Source organism: Furipterus horrens, unplaced genomic scaffold, assembly GCF_987537825.1.
Source record: "Furipterus horrens unplaced genomic scaffold, mFurHor1.1.pri manual_scaffold_6, whole genome shotgun sequence".
NCBI lineage: Eukaryota > Metazoa > Chordata > Mammalia > Chiroptera > Furipteridae > Furipterus > Furipterus horrens.
Genome location: NW_028327176.1, coordinates 80,869,236 through 80,889,868, shown reverse-complemented (window position 1 = coordinate 80,889,868; position 20,633 = coordinate 80,869,236). Strand labels below are relative to the sequence as shown.

Sequence of the window (20,633 nt, the reverse complement as noted above, 5' to 3'; positions counted from 1 at the left end):
CACATTTTACAAGGAGCTCAAGAATTATGGTCTTCCTGTCATTCCCCTTGAGGTGGCCTTCTTACTCACAGCTTCTCTCTAGTTTCCTGAATTCCTCATAAAATTTTTGTTTTTCCATCCAAACTGAGAACCTGATGGGGACATAAATCTGAGAAGCAGGAAATCTGTTTTTGTATGAGATTGCGTCACATTCTGGACCATAAACAGAACATTTTCAGGCCATCTTCAAGGACTACTTACTTCTCATGGCTCGTTCTCATAATTTGCTTTTGAAACTCTGCTCAAATCTGCCAAAATTGGTTGAGCCTGCCCAGCCAGTGTCTGCCAGCAGAAGTTTCAGGGAATGTCTGGAAGGGAGATTTCAAGGCCCTAGGACTTCACGTTTATTAGAATTAAAAGGGTAATAATATCAGAGTGATAAATAGCAAGCATCGTTTAGTTTGAGAAACTGATAGTAAAATAGAGGGAGTTAATTTGATTATTTCCTCTAATAGAATGTTGTCCTTAGGTTTAAATATTTATGTACCAAGCTTGAGAATTCTTGGTACATGACGTACCAGCATTTTTGAACAAGTCATGAATTTTGGCAAAAAATCAAATTTCATGGTGGGTGGAGTGGTGACTTCAGATGTCTTTGAGTGTCTCCCCTTGAAAATAAAAGCAAGAGGGCTTGCATCTGAGTAGTCTGCGGGAAAGGAGCAATAGAACTGGAAACTATTCTGAGCTCAGTTATTGACTTGGAGTTCATTGCATTCTATCCTTCAGTTTGGGTAAGCATAAATTACTTATCTAAAGCTTGTAATAAAACTTTTTAATATACTTTATAAGGAAAGCATCAACAATTCACGTTTAGAGGTGATGTGCTTTCTTGAACTACATTAAAGATCATTTTGTTTAATTCTCTATTGGTTCCATCCCTCCCCTCACTCTTTAAGAAAAAAGATAGAGTTAAATGATTCTTTTGCTGAAAGAAAAAAAAAGTATGTAAGTATTTTTAAAAGTATTTTTAGAAAGCCTTTGGTGAATCCTGGGGACAAGTTGAGGTGAGGACAAATTTTTGAGGATTTGCTATAGTGTCCAGGGCAACTATTTGATTAATGCTCTATCTATCATTTTCCTATATTTATTAGCTACTTTTTGATGACTATTTGCATGTGTGACTGAGTGTGGGTCATATGTGTTCACACAGCTGCCAACCTGATTAGATGTTTGTAATTTTATACTAACATTTATAATATTGTATTTTCCAGGGTCTGTCCAATTTTATGGTTTTAATTTCTTCAGAAGTAGAAATTCATTTTATTTCCTCTTAGCTTACCTTCTTTCTCTACATTGTCCTCAGACTGTGAAACTGCATGAGCATTGTGAGGTTGCTCTACATGGCCCCAGGCTCAGGAGGAAGAAATGCAGTGATGCTTGTCTGAAACCCTGTTGTTATAAATATTTATGCATAATAAACACCTGTCAAATGATGAATTCTCCTGGGAGTTACTAAGCAAGTAAAATTCATGGTTGTAACATTTTGCTTGTGATTCTGTATGTTTTATTTTTCAGTAGAGACAGTGACAGCTCTTTCCAATGATAAATCTTAAGTAGCACCATCAACCTTCTCGGAGAGATCTTGACTGTCATATGTCACAGAGCCAGCGTGAATAATCTCAACAATAAGTTGCCGACACTTGACTGATACACTGAGAATGAGACTTTGGGTCTTGGCAATTCTAACAGTTCTTATACATTTCACAGTTGCTAGGTTTAGTAAGTATTGCTTTCAACTATAATTTGAAAAAATTTTAATTAATTAAGTAATTTCAAGAATATTTGCCTTATTTTAAACAGCTTGCTTAAAGTTGTTCCAGTTAAACTTGAACCTGGAAAAATCATTTATGTTCTACAGTCATTCTTCATCACAAATCTAAGAAAATTAATTCGTCATAAATATATCCTAATTTTAGTTTTACATATTCAAATATGTCAAAATGTAAGAGGGTTCCTGCACACAGGAGGTATTGTAAGCAGTTGTTGATTGACAACATTCTTTGTGTAGATAGACACGGTCGCTTTTCCACTGGAGCATTTTGGGAGATCTAGCTCCAAATTAATTCACTAATCTGTTGTACCCATTAGTACATTTCATAAAATATCTTAATAATTTACATATTATTTCTCAGTTAGAATATCACAAACTATGGCCCATTTCTCAATTTCATCCTAAAGAGGAATATCCTAGAATATAGGAATTGTAATCTTTTTATATGATTTCAGTCTCATGTTCTTTTTTTTTTTTTTTAGCAGACAGATCATCCTGGGAAAGGGAGGCTTTAATTGTGAGATGTCCCAGACCAGCACGATCTCAATACTCTGTAGACTGGTATTACTCAAAAACTAACAAAAGTGTTACCACTCAGAAAGGAAATCGTGTATTTGCCTCAAGGGAATATCTTAAGCTTCTTCCAGCTAAAGTTGAGGATTCTGGAATTTATACTTGCATTATCCGAAGGTAGTATCATCCACTATAATGTTTAGATTTGCTTTCTTTTCTGTGAGACTTGATCTTCTGAGCTGCCTTCACTTTCTTTCCCTTTCTAGACTTTTTTGGTACCACTGAAATTACAAAGTGAATTAAATAAAAGAGTACTTCTAGGAACACCATCAGGTTGGGGTGTAAGTGATTATGAACTATTTGAATGGATAACTGCAGGGATTTATTTGTAGCCCAGTTAGAAAAGACCTAGTTTTCCTAGTGACCAAGAGAACTAAGACCAGTCACTCAGTTTTGGCTGGAAGTGAGAATAAAGTAGCACAAAGAACAATAACCTATGCTCTGGGCACCAAGGAGGCTAATGGTCAGTGCAAAAGGGTAATCACCAGTGCCTTACACCTGAGAGGTCAGCTAAAGAGGCTTATGTGAGATTTCATACTTATAAATTACTTATTCTACATAAAAACTGTTAAATGTTTTGATTTTGTGTCTGTATTTGGTACATAGAAAATGTCAGATGAACTATATAAAAAGGCAGGGCATGTATAATCAGGTAGGTGCCTAGCTTCTCATGTCAGAAAAGTTTCAGTTTGAAATTCACACTCTGTCACTAGTTAGTTGTGTAATGCCTCTAAATTGCTTCTGTGTCCCTCATCTTCCTCATCTGTAAATTTTATATATTAATATAACCCAGTTCAAATCATTGTGGAAATAAATGAGGTATTGTTAATATGAATGGTACATAGTGAATTCTCAGTAAGTACTAATTATATTTATCATATTGTGTCCTAGGCATTACAACAGATACAGTGTGTGAAGAAATGGTGAAGAAGCCTTTTTTAGAACTGGTGTAGGGTTATATTTTATCTTAAATGTAACAAAAAATATTTAAAACGCTTGATTTTAGTGATTATTTTTAAATGAGATAAAACCACTATCTATCAATTGTTTTAGGAGAAAAGCAATACTTAGTAAAAGCTAGATTTGGATAAAGTTATTGTATAATGCTAAGTAACTTTAAAAAATTGTTTGACTTTTTTATAGTTCCCCCTTCGTTAAGACTGGATATGTGAATGTCACCATATATAAAAAGCAACCAGATTGTAATATTCCAGATGACATGATATATGCCTCAGGATCAGAAAAAAATTCCAAAATATATTGTCCTACCATTGACTTGTACAATTGGACAGCACCGGTTGAGTGGTTTAAGGTAGAAGAAATTTGGAGAAAATAAATGAAAATTGCACAAAATAAAATGAAGTAAAGGATTACTTAAAGTGGAATGGTATTTTTTAAATTTCAGAATTGTAAAGCTCTTCAAGGATCAAGGTACTATAAACATGAGACATATCTGCTGATTGACAGTGCAACTAGCAAGGATGCAGGTGATTATACATGCAGATTTATGCACAGTGAAAATGGAACCAATTACAATGTGACAGCAACCAGATCATTCACAGTTCATGGTAAGCTACTGAATTTAACAAAATAGAATATTTGCCAAAAGATAAGGTGGGAGAGATCGGGCCCTTCTTGTTGATTTTCCTGTACTTGATCCTCCTCTCAATACTTCCTCCTGCTTCATCTTATTTTGCAAATGTTCTACTATGAACACTATTAAGATTTAAGAAATTTCAGAGGGATATTGTACAGCTAATCCAAAAGGGTATATCCTTTCCTTTTTGACTTGATTTTTCAAAGATAATGTGATCTGAGTGCTAACTTAACTTTGCTGACTGGCGGACAACTCTTTGAATAGCAAGATTAACTTTTCTTCTCCCAATTTGTTGTCAAAGATTCTGTAAATAGAAAAAAAGTCTATTTGATCTCTACTATCACTTACTAGATTAGAACTTGAGTGAGAAGCTTTATGAAGATACATAGGTATTGTTAGGTGGCTTTCAATCCTCGTTTGTAATGCTTTCAACATCATTAAAGACCTCAAGTAGGTCACTTAATTCTAATTTTTAAAAATTTACTTTAAATTTTATAAAAGCCCATTCAGGGGAAAGACTTCACAATCAAGAGTATCACATCTACAAGGAGTCACGGTCTCCTTAGCCTAGCTTGATCGATGGATATAGAGGAAGTAGCACCTGCGTGTATGGCAGATTTCTTAGGACAAAGCAACAGTGGAGAAAAGTTCGGTTTTACAGTATGAGCACCAGCAGACCACATTTCTATTAGTGTCTCTCACTGACTCACATCAAAATTCACAGGGGTTCTTAATCACAATGTCCTAAAATCAGGGGGAACCAAGGGCTGCGGGAATGTAGCAGTGGTCCAGAGAGTCCCTTCTCATGGTCACCAGACATCAGGGCCACAGGAAGTTAGCATTTCTTAACAAGATGGGCCACAGTGGAAGAAAGCTGTGAGCAGATGTGTGAAGTTATGTGTTTATAATTCTCACACATCTTTTGAACTCTTCTTCCCTGTAGCATTTTGCTCTTTCTGTAGAATTTAGTTTTCCAGCAGTTGTGAGGTCATACAATTAATTTATTATGTTAGACTAGTATTTGTTTAATGAGATAAAAGAGACTAGAAAATATCAAAGAGCATCCTAGGTAGTAACACAAAGTATTACTTTTAAAGTTTTTGTTTCATTTGTGTATGTATGTGTCTGTTTGTGCACATTCGTTGCTGTTGTCATTGTCAGAACATTTGAGAAATATTGCTATGAAATAGGATACAAATATGAAAATGTAAGTTTTACATTGATGACCATCCAAATGCTGTTCTAATATTTATATTCTCTATTTGTCTTTGATTTAAGAGGGAAAAGGCTTTTCTTTCCTTCCAGTAATTAGAACTCCATCACAAAATGAAGAAAAGGATGTGGAAGTTGGTAAGAAAACTTTAAGAATGCTGTTTATGTTGCCTGGAAAATCCTTCCTTCTGACCCCTGGTCTGAATTCCACAAGTGGGGGTCAAGCAATGAACATAGTGGATCTTGAGGGTTAAATGAGATGTCAAGGGCGGAAGCACTTGCCTTGGGCACTTGCACATTTCAGGAACATGTAGTCACAGCAATACTCAGCATTTGTACTTGTATTGCACTTTTTAACTTATGTGCCATTGTCAATTCTATCCAGGAGGTAGAAATTGTTTCCACTTTATGCCTGTGGATATATAGGTTCAGAGAGGATGGATGATATTCCCAAGGTTTTGAATAACCAATGATAGAAGGATGAGAATCCGGACTTTCTGACTCTATCCATCTCTGCCTTTCCTGGTTCCCCACTAGGGGTGGGATACAATTCAAAGTTTTTAGCATGTGGAATGTACTCTCATGACCTAGTCTTCACCCATATCCTGGCTCATCTGCCCACATGTCTCATGTTCCATCACACTGACCACTTCATGGCTCTTACACTGACATGCTGCATTTCCACATTCTTGCCTGCTTTTGCCCTTGTTGTTCCTCTCTCCCTTCTCTCAGGACTAAGTGCAAATATCACCCCCTCTGTGAAATCCCCCCCATGTCACTCTCCTTCACTGGCAAAGGGCATGATCAGAGCCTCCTTTTTATTGGGGTCCAGGTCCACCATATACCTGTGCAGCATGGCAGCCCTGCACCCCTGTATTCCCACTTCACATGTCAATCATTCTACCAGAACATGAGAATACCCTGTGCTCCAGTTGTTAATGTTTATACCCTTGTCCCCTTTGGAGAGACACTGAGTTCCTTATTCCACTTCAGACGTCCAATTGTAGACACAGGAGCTCAGGACTCGGAAGGAGATGGCTGAATGCACATACCCATGCTTCCAGCTTCAGGAATGCAGCCCTGTACTTTAGGTCAGAAAGATGCAAGGCTCAGGTCAAAGGAGTTGGAATAGAGTGGGTTCTTGCTGGACAGTTAGATACTGGGATGGGAGCCAGGTCAGGGAAAACAGTTTTAGTTACCTAGAAAGAGATGAAAAGAATTCAAAAGGAGGAGAAATGTGTGAAGGAGAGCAGTTAAAAAGAAATTCCAATTATAGTAAAGGGAAATACTACATTACAATGTGGGATTGGTGAAGCTAGAGTCATTTGTCTCTTTGGTTTCATCTTCCAGTGAGAGTGGAGAGGGGAGCTGAGCTTCAAACCTAATTGTGACTGAAATAAAGATAATGGGGGAGGGGAGGAGGCAAGAAGAGGGCACAGAAAGGTGAAAGTGTAACCAATTCATAGCACGCACTAGGTGATCAACAATTATTTTGCATTAAGTTAAATACTATTTGCAGGATTTAATTTTATTGGTGAATTTCTTTACTTTTCATCTAGGAAAACCAGCAAACATTACTTGCTTTGCTTGCTTTGGGAAAGGCGTTCAGCTCATGGCTGCCGTCCTGTGGCAGGTTAATGGAAGCAAAATTGGGAACTTTGGTGAAGCAAGAATTCGAGAGGAGCAAGAGGAAAATCAAAGGTATTTTAATACTTAAAGTATAACACCCCCTTTGCCTCCCACACAATTGCAACTGCAAAGTAAGCACTGAAAGTAAACAGTTGCTTTCTCAGTTCTAGCAATGGGATGACTTGTCAAAGCACCGTTTTGAGAATAACTGATGTAAGGGAAGAGGATCTGTTGCTGAAGTACGACTGTTTGGCCCTGAATTTGGATGGCTTGAGGAGGCACACCATAAGACTAAGGAGGAAAAGTCCAAGTAAGGAGTGTTTCTGAAACTTTGGTCACCTGAGTTCCTTGTAACAGCTGTAAGCTGAAATCATTTTCTTAGAGGACCTGATGTTGCAAGTGTGGTTCCAGGGGGATTCATCAAGACAAAGGAAGTGGACCAACTCATAAAATGTGCTTCTCCTCTTGTGAACACTGACCATCTTGCAGTAAGGTCTCCTCAGAATGTTTCTGCTTGTCTGGTTGCCTCCCTACTGCTTTACTTCTTTCTTCTACCTCTCTCCCCCGCTGCCCTCCTCCGCTTCCTTCCTCCTCTTCCTTCTCCTCCTCCTGTTCCTTCCTCCCATTCCTCCTATTGGTTCCTCTTTAACATCCATCTGCTTCCTTGGTCATCCTTTTGCTTTCTCACTTCATTAAACCTCTCTGTCTCTCTGAATGTGAAAGAAAACACACCAATGACAAACTGTGGACATGTTCTTTTGTTACATTTTTTATAACAACATGTTATTAACACATTCCCTTTTATAGCTTTTTTTTGTCATAAAAATTACATTTTGTTAGTGAGGCTGGCAAAGTGAATGGAAAGCTGAAATATTCAATTTCTGCCCATTCCAGTAAGAAAATCTGATTCCTATGCATTGCTTACATTTTTTAGAAATACTGTCTGGTTATCTGTGGATTGGAACTGTTTTCATTTTAAATGTATTCAGTGATTTTGCTCATTCTAGCTTATTTTTATTTACTATCTTTCACCTGTTTTCTTCAAATCAACATGGTTATATTCTGTTTCAACAACTGTGTAAATTAAACAAAAATTGTTGCTACTGTTGTTGGATTGTCACAATTAATCCCTTTATTTCTAATCATAGAATAAAAGAAATTACAGCATTGTCTTTGATTTTAGAAACAAAATTTTAAAAAGCCTATGTCTCCATATTACTAAATATTATTCAATAAATATTTGATACTCATAATGATATTACACATTATTTATTGTTTTCTATGTACCAGGACCTAATTATTTTCCATTGAATTTCTCATTTAAAAAAAACCAATACTTCATTGATAAAGAGACTTGCTACTATCATCTAATTTTAATAAGGAGGAATTTGGGGCAACAAGAGGTTGAATAACTTGCCAAATACTGGAGTTATAAAAAGCTAATATTCAAACACAGGCAGTGTTTTTCTGTTTATAAGCACTTCCAGAAAGCATCTAGTGTTCAGTCATCATGTAAAAAAAGAAAAGTATTTATACAGGTATAAGACCTTTAACGCTTAGGAAGATATTGGACTTCAACTTCCTTTAATGTCTTGGATTAATTTCTTCCCTTCATTTGAAAGTAACCAGTCCCCTCCACATTTACTTCACAACAATCTCCACAAGAAGTGTAGATTCCCGGGATGCAGCCAGACAGGAGTTTTAGAAAAAGTGAGCTGAGGAGAAAGCCTATTGAAATGATGTACTTAGGGAGTATTTAGCATTTAAACTGATGACAGTGCAGACAGTAAGCTCTCTGCCAATCCCATTCTGCCCCACCTCCCAGCTTTGAATCACCTGGCCATTCTTGATCTCATAGTGCTGCATACTCAGGAAGCTGAATAACAATTGAACTGGAGGAATTTTTGAACATGTGCACCTGGGAGCCCATGCTTTGAGATTTGAGATAAAATTCAAAAGATGACAATATAGCCAGTTCTCATTTGAGATTTTTCTCATGTGCATTGTTAGATGGGATTATTTATAAAATATAATTAGCAGTTCTAAAGAGGGAAGTAAACCTAAAACAGCCAAAAATACTATTAATGAGCACAGTTATTATGTTTAATTTGTATTGCAATACGTAACTGTTACAAATCCTTGAAGATGGGGATGATCTGGCATATGTGCTCTGTGAAGCAGTGAGCACAGGATAAAGTTCAGTGATGGCTAAAAAATGTTCACCACAGAGAAGGAAGGGGTATGTATGAGACTAGAATCTGGCGGTTTGACTTCTCCATCAGATAGAGGTGTAAATGGCTCCCGTTTCTTCTCAACTTCCCTAGGCCACCAACTCCAGATTCAACAAGTTCCTAAGACTTGTTAACTCTTTATCCTTAAAGCCCCCAACACTGGGCTTGTCCATTCCTTTCTCATTATTGGGCTAGCGTGAGCCCTCCTCACCTCTCACTCTAAGCATTGCAGAAACTTCCTGCCCATTCTACTCCAAGTCTCTTTCTACAGAAACAAACCTTCCACTGCGATCAGAGTAATTTTACTTTAAAACCAAGTTCATTGTAAACACCTTACTCAACAGTCTTCAATGGCTTCTATCACCTTCAGAATAAAGGCTAAATGCCTTAGCTGGAGCCTCAATTCTGGCCAAAACATAGCCCTGATCCACCTTCGTTATTGTATCTTCCATTAATTCCCAAAATTGAGTTAGTCAAGTTGCTCAGAAAACACACTCTCATCCTTTTCTTGGGTTCACAGCATTTTCTCTTGCCAGAAGTAATCCATTTTCTATTACGCAACAATCTAAATCTTAGTTGTTCTTCAGAGACCTCCTCCTACAGGAAGCCCTCATTGCCCAGCCAAACATGGAGCACTCTCCAAAAACCTCTGCCAGTCAAAATAATGCCTTTATTTCCTATCTTAGTTAAGTTTACATGTGTCTCTATTCCTTGTACGCTCTGAGAATTCCCTACAGTACCTAGCCTAGTGCCTTACACCTAAAATAAGCTCATAAATATTCATTGACTGATTCTTAGAGCAGCCATAACAATTCCAAGTCAGCATCTGTTGCATGAATCCCTTGTCCCTCCAGTGAAGGACAGCATCATGTGTTTGTTTATTTTACTTTGTTTTCATAATAATAATGATCATTTTTTGTCCTCCCACTATTTTCTGAATAGATCATCAAAGCACCTACTACATATTTGCAGCATTTGGCATATTTTTAATGCTAATTAATATCATGATGATAATGCTGAAAGTGTTCTGGATTGAGGTTATTCTGCTCTGGAGGGACATAGCTAGACCTTACAAAACTAGAAATGGTAAGTAGCAAGTTTCAAGTTCCTTAAAAGAAAACGTTCCATAATGGCTGTTGGTTACTTGTCTCAGTCAGGGCACATCAGAGAAGGAAAACTCTGACTCCAAAAAACCTCCGCTGCCTTGCGGCATACCTCTTCAGGGGAAAGGCTAAGGGAGTAAACCCCGACAGAAAATCCGGAGCCGGAGTCCCTAAGGCGGTTTGACGTTGTAGTCAACACCGGCAACTCCTGCGGCGCACCTGAAGCCAAGCTGTATTGACTCCGTCTTTCCCTTGGATCCTTCAGTTGCGAAGAGAGGGGGGGTCTGCTGCATGGGCAACAGCAGACCCTCCATATCACCCTGCCCAGGCTCTGTAGCTTCAGCTTCACTGGAGAGGACACTCCAGCGTCATCGCAAGATGTCGATTCAACACGGGAGGAGACAGATACCGTGTCACTCCCGAGTTGGACTGCACAGCCATTCTCGGCGGTGCAGATAGACTCTTAAGAAGCTACACCATCGTCTCTCAAGACGGACGGCTGCCGACGAACTTGTCTCAATCTCTTAACAGCTATGCTACAAAACCCAACTTCTCTTTTACTTACCAGCATATAATTAGTAAATCTTTGAGTTCTCTCAGAGGCCATTCTTCATCCTGCCTTGTGATTCTTTGTGGTTTTAAGATGCATCGCAACAGTTTAAACTTCCTCTCTAATAAGATTGTTTTTTTCTACTAAAGTCCAATAACAGACTACCGTAAGCCCAGAAACATCTGCATATTTTGGAAAATGTATATTGGTAAACAGTACAGAATTCAGAGCATTAACTAAATTGTTTCTGTTTTCCAAATGTAAAGAGGTTGGACATGTCCATCAGAGTACAGGAACCCTGTTCCATAAAGTCTTACTTATGCACTTGAGTATACACATGAAAGAAGATAGTTCTGCCTGCTAAATGTGAACACTGTTCTTTCATTTGGAGGCAGATGGACTTCAGATATTCCACATGGTCCAATCCACTAGGGCTAATTGTGGGATCTGCAGGAAATTTAGATTCCTTATAAGTTTTTACTCCCTTGCCACTATTAGCCTTTGGCATTTTCATTTCCCCATGGGAAGCAGGGGAAAAACAAAAGATAAAATTGAGATCTTCTCAGCACAACATTGTACCTTATCCATGACTTACTTATCTTACTTTTTTTTTCATAATAATAATGATCACTTTTTTTTTCTCCCCTTATTTTTTGAATAGTTCATCATCAAAACACCTACTACATACTTGCAGTATTTGGCATATTGTTAGTGCCAATCAATATCATGGTGATATTGTGAATAATACTTGTTAATAGAGTCTTGATTAAATGTGACAATGTGGTTGGAACTAAACTGGCCAGGCTCCTGCCTATTCCCTACCATTCAGTCTGGGGCAATAAAAAGGAGCATTTGGGATTAAGATTAATTTTGTAATGACATTTTGTGGCAGTAGACCATTTTATCATCTCTAGATTATAAAATATTTTTGGGGGTGCGATATATTCACCATAACCATAAAACTTGGTGATGAATAATGCATTTTTAAAATCAAGTAATAAAATTGTACTTGCTCTCATTTTCAGATGGAAAGATCTATGATGCTTATGTTATCTATCCACGGAACCACAAAGATAGTCCAGAGGCAATCAGTTCTGTGGAGTACTTTGTTCACCAGATTCTGCCTGATGTTCTGGAAAATAAATGTGGCTATAATTTATGCATTTATGGACGAGATTTGCTACCTGGAGAAGGTAACACTATGAACATACATCAGGGACAGAAGTTCACTTCATCAGAAGGCTAAGTGATGGGGTGGGGAGGTGTCTATGGATTTAGCAGGGCACTGTCCCAACTTTATTTCACATGTCTCTAGAAGAGTCGAAGGAAGACTCTATAACCAAATAATTTTGTTTTACTGTCCAGAGGCAACTCTAAAATATTTACTGAGTTGTATGATTTTTCTAAATGTTGGTGAAACATTTGTAAATTTCTATTCTCACAAGAACAACAAAACTGTGTCTTCTCTTTCTTAATATTCCTAGTTGATTTCATGTACTTTTTTTTTTTTCAGTCCCTTCACTATTGTTTTTTTGTGGATTTTCCTTCATTCCATTTTTTTTAAATGTGTTTTATTGATTATAATATTACATTTGTCCCAATTTCCCTTCCCTCTGCTCCCCTCCACCTGGTGGCCCCCCTCCCTCCAGTTGTCCCCCCCTTTTAGATCATGTCCATTAGTTGTGCATATAGTTCTTCTCAACCTCTGTCTATTCCATTCCCTCCTACCATGATCCTTAATTCCTATTTCATGTACTTTTGAAAGCTATGTCACAATTCCAGCATTTCAGTAGTCCTTATCTTCCCTCTATATTTATGACACATTCCTATGAATCCTCCTTACCCTTCTTGAATTCCTCAGAGACCAGATAAGGAATGTGAAAGAGGTAGGAACATTGTGAGATTTATTAAGTCTAATAAAGTTAATGTTTAGTAGAAAGATTTTATACTGGCATTCCTACTGAAAAGAGGAATTCACATGCCTATAGATTGAAGGGTACACACAACAGGTGAATTTGGTTTATCCTGAAATATTTGAGTAATGTTAATAGCCTACTAATGGCTTGGGAGACTCATAAAATGTACAATTCAGGAAACTGTAATCTAAGTCTTCTCTCAAAGCTTTCTTCTTCCTCAGCTCTCCCACTGGCTACCCATGAAAGCAAGGAGTCATGAGTCATAGCACTCAAACGCTGTTTTCATATTACACATGTGCTCAAAAAGTTGCAGGGTCTCTATTAGTAATGTCACACTATGTTCTATATCTGGCTGCAAGTTCTTCATCTTTTCTTTCTCAGGCCCATCAACCTCATTCCTAGTTAAACTTCTTTCCAGCCAAATGTGAATGCTAGCTCATTGAGGCTCAAGCCTGTGTTGCCTCTCTGGTGCTGTTTCTCATTTGGAAAGGTTTTTCTACTTCCCCTTCCTCAAGTATGTCCTCTGGCCTTACCTCCACTGAAGTAAAATAAAATCCAACAAAAAAACATCAAACTTTACTCTTCCCATAGAAAAAGTTTACAACTGACTGATGCAGTATACTTCTTCCCATGCTGGCTACCTTCCCTTTGCTCCTTCAGATCTACTCTGTGACCCTTTTCATCTAATAGTCCTGGGTGGCTGATCATTACGGAATCCATCCTCCTTTGCCCTCTGCTCCACGTTGGTTTTGGCCAAAAGGGGGCACTGGCAGGAGCTCTGAAGAGGAGGAGGGGCACATCCCTTATCCTTTCTGTATGACGTTCCCAGGGTAGCTGCACTTCTCTCTCCTGGAGCAGGGTTTCTGTCAGTTGGCCTTCCTCAAGGCTTTACACTCCTTGGATTCCATAACTGCTTCCTCCCTTGCACAGTGGAGAGTGTAAAGTCTCCCTGATATTACCAGTTGAAAGGTTCTGCACCATCTCTCATTGGTTTCCCTGAGCTCTGCCTACATCTTTTATAAATTCTTCTTTCATTAAGTTCTTTCATCAGTCCTTTTGAGTATGCCAAGTTTTCTGTTAGGATCCAGACTGACCCAAGGTATCTACCTAGCTCTATTTAAAATTTACTCCCTTAACATTTACTTCCTTATTTCAGACTAATTAAATTGGTGGTCTTTTAGCCACCACCCCATAAGAGTATCTGGAGTTGTTTTGTCCATGATTGGGTTTCCTTAATCATGCTGTCACCTCACTGCAGTGAGACTTGGGCCATTTAAATGTTTTTCTGAGTCCACCCGGAAGTTAGATAAAATCATTGTGGAGTTGGTGCTTTATAAATACTTTCTTAAGATTTTTCTAGTCTAGATTAAAGTAGCTTCTAAAACAGAGATTATAGGAGGGATGATGTGGACCCAGGATTTCCTAGAGACATTAGTTCAAAGGAACAAGAGTTCCTCAGTTTGGACTCTTTAATAAGAGAGTTAAAATTCTAAGCTGTTTTAAAACATGTAAACTAATCTTTAAAAAGATAATGTGTAGCCAATGAGCCTGAATTCTGTCTCCTGATAAATACCTCTACATCTGCATTTAACTGGAAGGATTCTGCTTTAGTTATGACTGATATACCTGGGTAAGAAGAGGGCCTTGGGGCTTATCTTGCAGCAGTTCTCTATCCAAGTACATTTCTCCTTTTCCAAGTAAGTAAATTTATAGTGTCAAGATCTCACACCAGATTATAGCAATCACATTTTAAGAAAGATGCAAAACATTTATGATCAAAACAGTAAGACTTAAAATCGCAACAACAGGGAACCTCTCCATGTCTTTGATTACTAGATGTGGCCACTGTGGTGGAAACCAACATCCGAAAGAGTCGGCGACACATTTTTATCCTGACGCCTCAGATTGTGCACAGCAAAGAGTTTGCCTATGAGCAGGAAATCGCCTTGCACAGTGCCCTCATCCAGGACGATTCCAAGGCTATTCTGATTGAAATGGAGGCTCTGAGTGAGCCAGGCAGACTGCAGCTTGCTGGGCTTCCAGATTCTCTTCAGCACTTGGTAAAAATGCAGGGCACTATCAAGTGGAGGGAAGACCACGTGGCCAACAAACTGTCCCTGAACTCCAGATTCTGGAAGCACGTGAGGTACCACATGCCTGTACCAAACAGACTTCCAGGAAAGACCTGCATTCTGGCTTCCTCAACTGCACAGGAGCAGTAGGGCCTGTGTGGGTGTGTAAACACAGCAACCTTTGTAGATGGGGCTTCTCCTACCTGGATAACACCACTGTGCTAGACAGTGGGAGCTGCGCTTTGAGAAATAGTGGGGGCAAGGGCATTCAAGTCTCAGATTTCATCTAGAAACTTTATTTCCATTTTCCTGTTTTGTGTGCTTACAAAATGCTTCCAAATTTTTATCCTCAATCCCCTTCTCTCCACCCCACCTTTTCTCTCCTTTCTCCTTTGCCAGTCTTTCTCCACTGTAGTCTGTGATCTTTTCCTCTTTCTTTCTTTTTCTGATCTCTCTCTCCTTATTTCTCTTCAATATTCTACATTTTGAACATCAAACTCAAAGTTTTAGAGTTTAATTTTTATGTAAGCTGGAAGGACACTCAAATTCCCTTGACTAGAATGTTGGTAGTAAATCTTACTTTCACATGTCAGAATTTATTATATTTTATTTGATCGGGGCTTAGTTTTATCATCTCAATATTGCCTATTTTGTTGGCAATTGCCATTATAATCAAATTCTTTTCAGTTCTAAAATTTATTTCATATATTGTTATTTTTATTAGAAATATTTTTCTCACTATAAAAATTATAGAACAGAAATTGTCAAACAATAACAAAAATAATTCATAGATCTATCATCCTGAGATTATGTATTTGCATTTAAAAAAGTAATTTTTATTTAAACATACCATTTATATAGCTGGGATTACATAGTGTGCAGTTTTTATACTTTTTTCTACTTATGATGATAAAAGCATTTAGCATGTCATTTAGATTTTAACATTTAAAAATATTTGTAGTTTTCTGTCTCACACTTGTGCTACAGTGGCTTTGCGTAATTACTTATTGTTCAATATTTAAGCTGTGCCCAATTTAAATAGCCATCATTATAGTAATCTGCAATGACCATATCAATATATGTTATATCTTCCAATTAAAAATAAACTTTTAATTTAAGAAATTTCACTTGTTGTTACATTTCTATGAAATTAGTAGGGCATTTTGACAGGAATGTTTTGTCAAAATTAAAGCTAATTTGCACAGTGAAGACGGTTCCCCTGAGAACATCCCTGGCGTTCACCTGCCCTCAGGAGCCACAGGGCTCATCAGTGGACCCACAGCTGAGGCAGAGTGTCCCCTCAGCAGGAAGTCCTGTCAGAGTGCAGATTTTGCAAGTCAATGGAAATTATGTTTTCAGTTGAGCTGCTTAATAAAGTGTATGATTGTGTATTTAACTGCCCTTCCCTCCCCAAACAAAACAAAACAAAACTGCAAACCCTTGACAATAAGTATAATCGTGAACTCACTGCCTTCAATACAATGCAGAATCTTGTCTAAAAAGAAATCATATTTCTCAAAAGTTGCCTAAAGTAGCTATAGCTATCCACCTCTCTAGATACTTTATAATCTAAATCTATACTTCTTGGATTAGGGTTTCCAGATAAAGTACAAAACATTAGTGAAAGTTAAATTCAGAAAATGAAATTTCATCTGAAATCGATCTGAAATTGAAATTTACCTGGGAATTTTGTATCTTTATATGCTAAATCTGCTTACCTTTCTCTGATAGATTATTACACTTTTATGTGGTAATATTTGATTTTTTTAATACTGAAAAGTTAGCCAGTGAAAAGGATGCAGTATAGTTGATTGGTTAACATCATAGAGTTTGAAATAAACCAACTATATAACCATGAGCAAGTTAAATTCTCTAAAACTTAGTTACCTTAGGTTATATGAGAATAATCATAACAAAAACTTGTTGTATTTCTGTGCTAATCAAATGGGAAAAAGAAAGTACTAGTATTTGCTCTGGAGTAAGAATTCAATAAATGGCAGCAGTTGTTATGACACTTCATGATGTCTCCTGTAACATGGATTGTATTTCATGTCTTTTCTCAATGAGAACCTCTCAAGAATCAATTCTCTCCAGCCCCACTAATAGAATAGATGTGCCTTCGTTCCTGCTTCTCCACCCACCTTGAATGACAGGTGTGTTATTGATTTATGGACACAAGACATTTTGGAGTTGATTTTATTTCCCTTTTTACATTAGTTTCTTGAAAGCATAGAGGCAAATTTGTGATCTTTCTATAGCAAGTATATAAGATATCATAACAAGGAATTTATAATAATCTCTCCCTGGCTCCATAATACTTTTGTTTTGGATTTGACTCATATTTCTTATTCTAAAATATATTTTAACTCTTTACATTGTAATCCCTTTTGCAAGTATTTAGCAAACATTTACATTTTGTAAACATGTGCTGAGTAGGGTGATGAAGGGAAATATTCAGGCGAGTAAGACTCACTCCTTCCTTATCTTAGGGATTTAGAGTCCACTGTGGGAAGGAAGAGCAAAACACTTCAGAGACCTCAGACAGGGCTAGACTCAGGGAAAACTGAGATTGCTGAGCTCTTTTCTTCATTATTCCTTTTCCTAAACTTACACACCACTTCCCAGGTCACTTAGGCTATCTGGGCCTCAGTTTCTGTAACTGAAAAATGAGAGGATGGAGAAGATGAGCTCTGAGGGCTCTCTCAGCTTCTACAGCTCATGACTCCAAGCTGCACCTTCAGAGAAAGGTCAGAGACCTGCCAGACAATCTGGTGTCTCAGACCAGCAGCACCGGTGTCTCTGTTTCTTCATCTGCACAGTGAGAGTAATAAACTCTTCACCTACCACACAAGGTAGTGCGAATAAACTGAATTCAGCCAAAACCTGTTGAGTATCTGCATTATAATTATAGTGAACATTTCTGTGAATTATAAAAACACAAAGAATTATTTCTAATTGAGTTAAATTTGCATACAATAAAATTCAGATCCTAAGTTATATGATTTTGACAGTTATACAAAGCTGTGTAATTATCACCCCAAACAAGATAGAAATATTGTCACTACCTTACAAAGTTCCCTTCTACCTCTGAAGCAAACACTGTTTTGATTCCTATCATCATGGATTAGATTCGTCACATCTTGAAATTTATATTAATAAAGTCAGACATCATTGTAACATAATGTCTGAGATTCACCCATGTTTTGCATGAGTGAGTAGTTTGTGTCTTTGTATTATTGAGTTGTTTTCCATAGATTGTCTGACCATTTCACTATTGATGGACATATGTTTTTTCCCATTTATAGTATTCATGAATATGGCAACTTTTGGACATACGTTTGTTTTTTGTTTTGCTTTTGTTTTTGTTTTTGGTTCAGTTCCTAGAAGTGGTAATGATATATATTTAACATTTTAAATGTTTTGCAAACTAATTGTACCATTTTACATTCCCTGCAGTTACATTTGAGACTTCTGTTGTTCCACCTCCTCATTAATGATAGGTACTGTCAGATTTTCTTTGATTTTAGTTACTTTAGTGGGTGTTAAATGAACCTCGTGGTTTTAATTGCAGTTCTCTGATGATTAATAATGTTGGACCTTTTTCATGTACCTGTTGGTTATTCAAACATCATTCTGTGAAGGTAAATCTTTTGCACATTTTCAAATTGTGTTGGGTTCTATGAAAATATTGTTGATGTGTAGAAATTATTTTATATTTTGGATATGAATTCCTTTTCATGTAGATGTGAGAATTTTTCCAGGCTTACCTACTCATTTTTTTTTAATGGTGTAATTGATTATCAGACATTTTTAATCGTGATGACATCCAATTTCTCAATTTCTTTTTCATGGTTAGTGTTTTCTGTATCCAAGCAAAGAATTTTTTTTTTGTTTGCCTACCCCAAGGTTATGGAGATAGTCTTCTGTGTATTTTTAGGAAATATTTATGATTCCAGTTTTTTAAAAAATCCTCACCTGAGGATATGCTTATTGATTTTTAGAGAGAGAGAGAAACATCAATGTGAGAGAGAAACATCAATTGGTTGCCTCCTGTATGCACCCTGACTTGGGATTGAATCTGCAACTTTTGGTGTATGGGGTGATGCTCTAACCAACTGAGCCATCTGGCAAGGTCTTTAGTTCCAGCTTTTAGGCTTAGGTCTATGATCTGTGGTGAATTAATATTTATATATAGAATGAGGTAAGGGTCAAGTTCTTTTTTTTTCTGTAGAGATATCCAATTGTTCAGCAACACTTGTGAAAGACTTTTCTTTCTCTATTGAATTGAAATAATGCTTTGGTCAAAAATCAATAGAGTATATACATATGGGTCTATTATTTTACTCTGTTATTTTCCATTTATATGCTCATGCAAATGTCACACTGTAAAGTTTACTATTACTTCATTGTAAAACTTCAAGTCACGGTAAGTACTTTAACTTTATCTGTATTCTCAAAATTGTTCTGACCATTCTAGATTGTTTTCACATAAACTTTAGAAACAGCTTTACAATTTCTTTGAAAATTATTTGAGATTTAGATTGGGAATGCATGAAATATATGGATTCTATAACCTATGGAGTCCACAAACTATAAACTCTGTAGTTTGTGGATAATAGGTATCTTAACAATGAGTCTTCCAATCCATAAATATGGTATATCCCTTCATTTACTTAGCAGTGTTTTGTAGATTTCACAGTAGATATCTTGTATATCTTTCAAAGGATTTATACTTTCATATTTGATTTTATGCTATTTTAAATCATATTTCTAACAAATTTCATTTCCAAATTTCCATTAAGACTGTATAGAATAAAAATTGTTTTTTTGTATGTTGACCTCATATTCCATGTGTGGAGAGCACTACAGAATTAAGATGGTGTTAGTCCTGTCAACTAAGATGGTACCGAGGGAAGCATGTTTAGAGCATGCACAGCAGAGCAGTGCCTCGGAGGGATGAGGCAAACCCTTAAGCATGCATAGTACAACCTAATAGACAACATGTGCTTATCTGAAGGGTAACACCACCATCTCAGAGCATGCACAATAGAGTGACATAATTAACATGTGCTTAACAAGGTGGCACAAAACAACATGTGTTAATCAGAGGCTAATGCAACGTTGCATCATACAAGAGTATGAAAGCAAAAGCCTTTGAACATACAGCTGAGACAGATGAGAGGAGCTGAGACAGCAGAGAGACAGGAGAAACACTCCTCTGCTCCCATTGACCCTGCTATAGCTGACTCAGAAGTCACCATAGTAGACTCTGCCTTGTAAGATGCTGACAAGCTGCCTCCTGAACCTGGACCTGAATTGGACTATTGGGATTTAGGTTCATTATTAGCCAACACTCTTGTGCAATATTATTGCTGATTGTTTTGGAGTGATGATTATTGTTATTGGGTTATTATAGATCTGTATTGAATCTGCATAATAAAAGCTGACTGAATAGCATAGTGACCTGTGTTGACTCACTGTTATTCCTTAGTGCTGGTGTTGTCTGTAGGGCTGATGGTGGCCCAGCCCCTCTGGTTCATGACAAAGGCTGGAGGCTGGTTTATAGAAAAGACCATAGCATGGATACTTGTAAGGTTAGAGTACTGCTTACGACTCCATGATCTTATTTATTGTTTGCAGTTGGGTTTTTTTGTTGTTGTAGATTTAAAAATTATCTACATAAAATTATGCCCTCTTTCAAAACCAGTAGTTTAATTTCTTTCTTTCCCATCTTTATGCTTTCTATTTTTATTTTTACTTAATATAAATTGACTGTCCTAGGTGAGAGCTGTCCTTGTTCCCCATTTTAGTAAAAACAAAGTGTTTCATTATTATGAAATTACCTGTTAACTTCTTACAGATGTTCATTATCAGATGAAGAGTGTTCCTTTCTTGTTGCAGTTTTCTGAGCATTATTACTCAAGAAAGGGTTTTGACTTT

At 37.1% G+C, this 20,633-nt stretch overlaps 1 protein-coding gene across 1 annotated transcript; it reads left to right on the top strand.

The window, feature by feature from the left end:
• The first annotated feature begins 685 nt into the window (after positions 1–685).
• Positions 686–15,718, top strand: IL33R (interleukin 33 receptor). Its single transcript, XM_090280374.1, has 11 exons — positions 686–770; positions 1,555–1,758; positions 2,293–2,500; positions 3,527–3,695; positions 3,789–3,951; positions 5,259–5,330; positions 6,752–6,893; positions 6,986–7,131; positions 9,995–10,138; positions 11,731–11,898; positions 14,458–15,718. The coding sequence occupies exons 2-11, from the start codon at positions 1,698–1,700 to the stop codon at positions 14,841–14,843; spliced, it is 1,659 nt and encodes a 552-aa protein (XP_090136500.1). The 5' UTR covers positions 686–770; positions 1,555–1,697; the 3' UTR covers positions 14,844–15,718.
• The last annotated feature ends 4,915 nt before the right edge of the window (positions 15,719–20,633 follow it).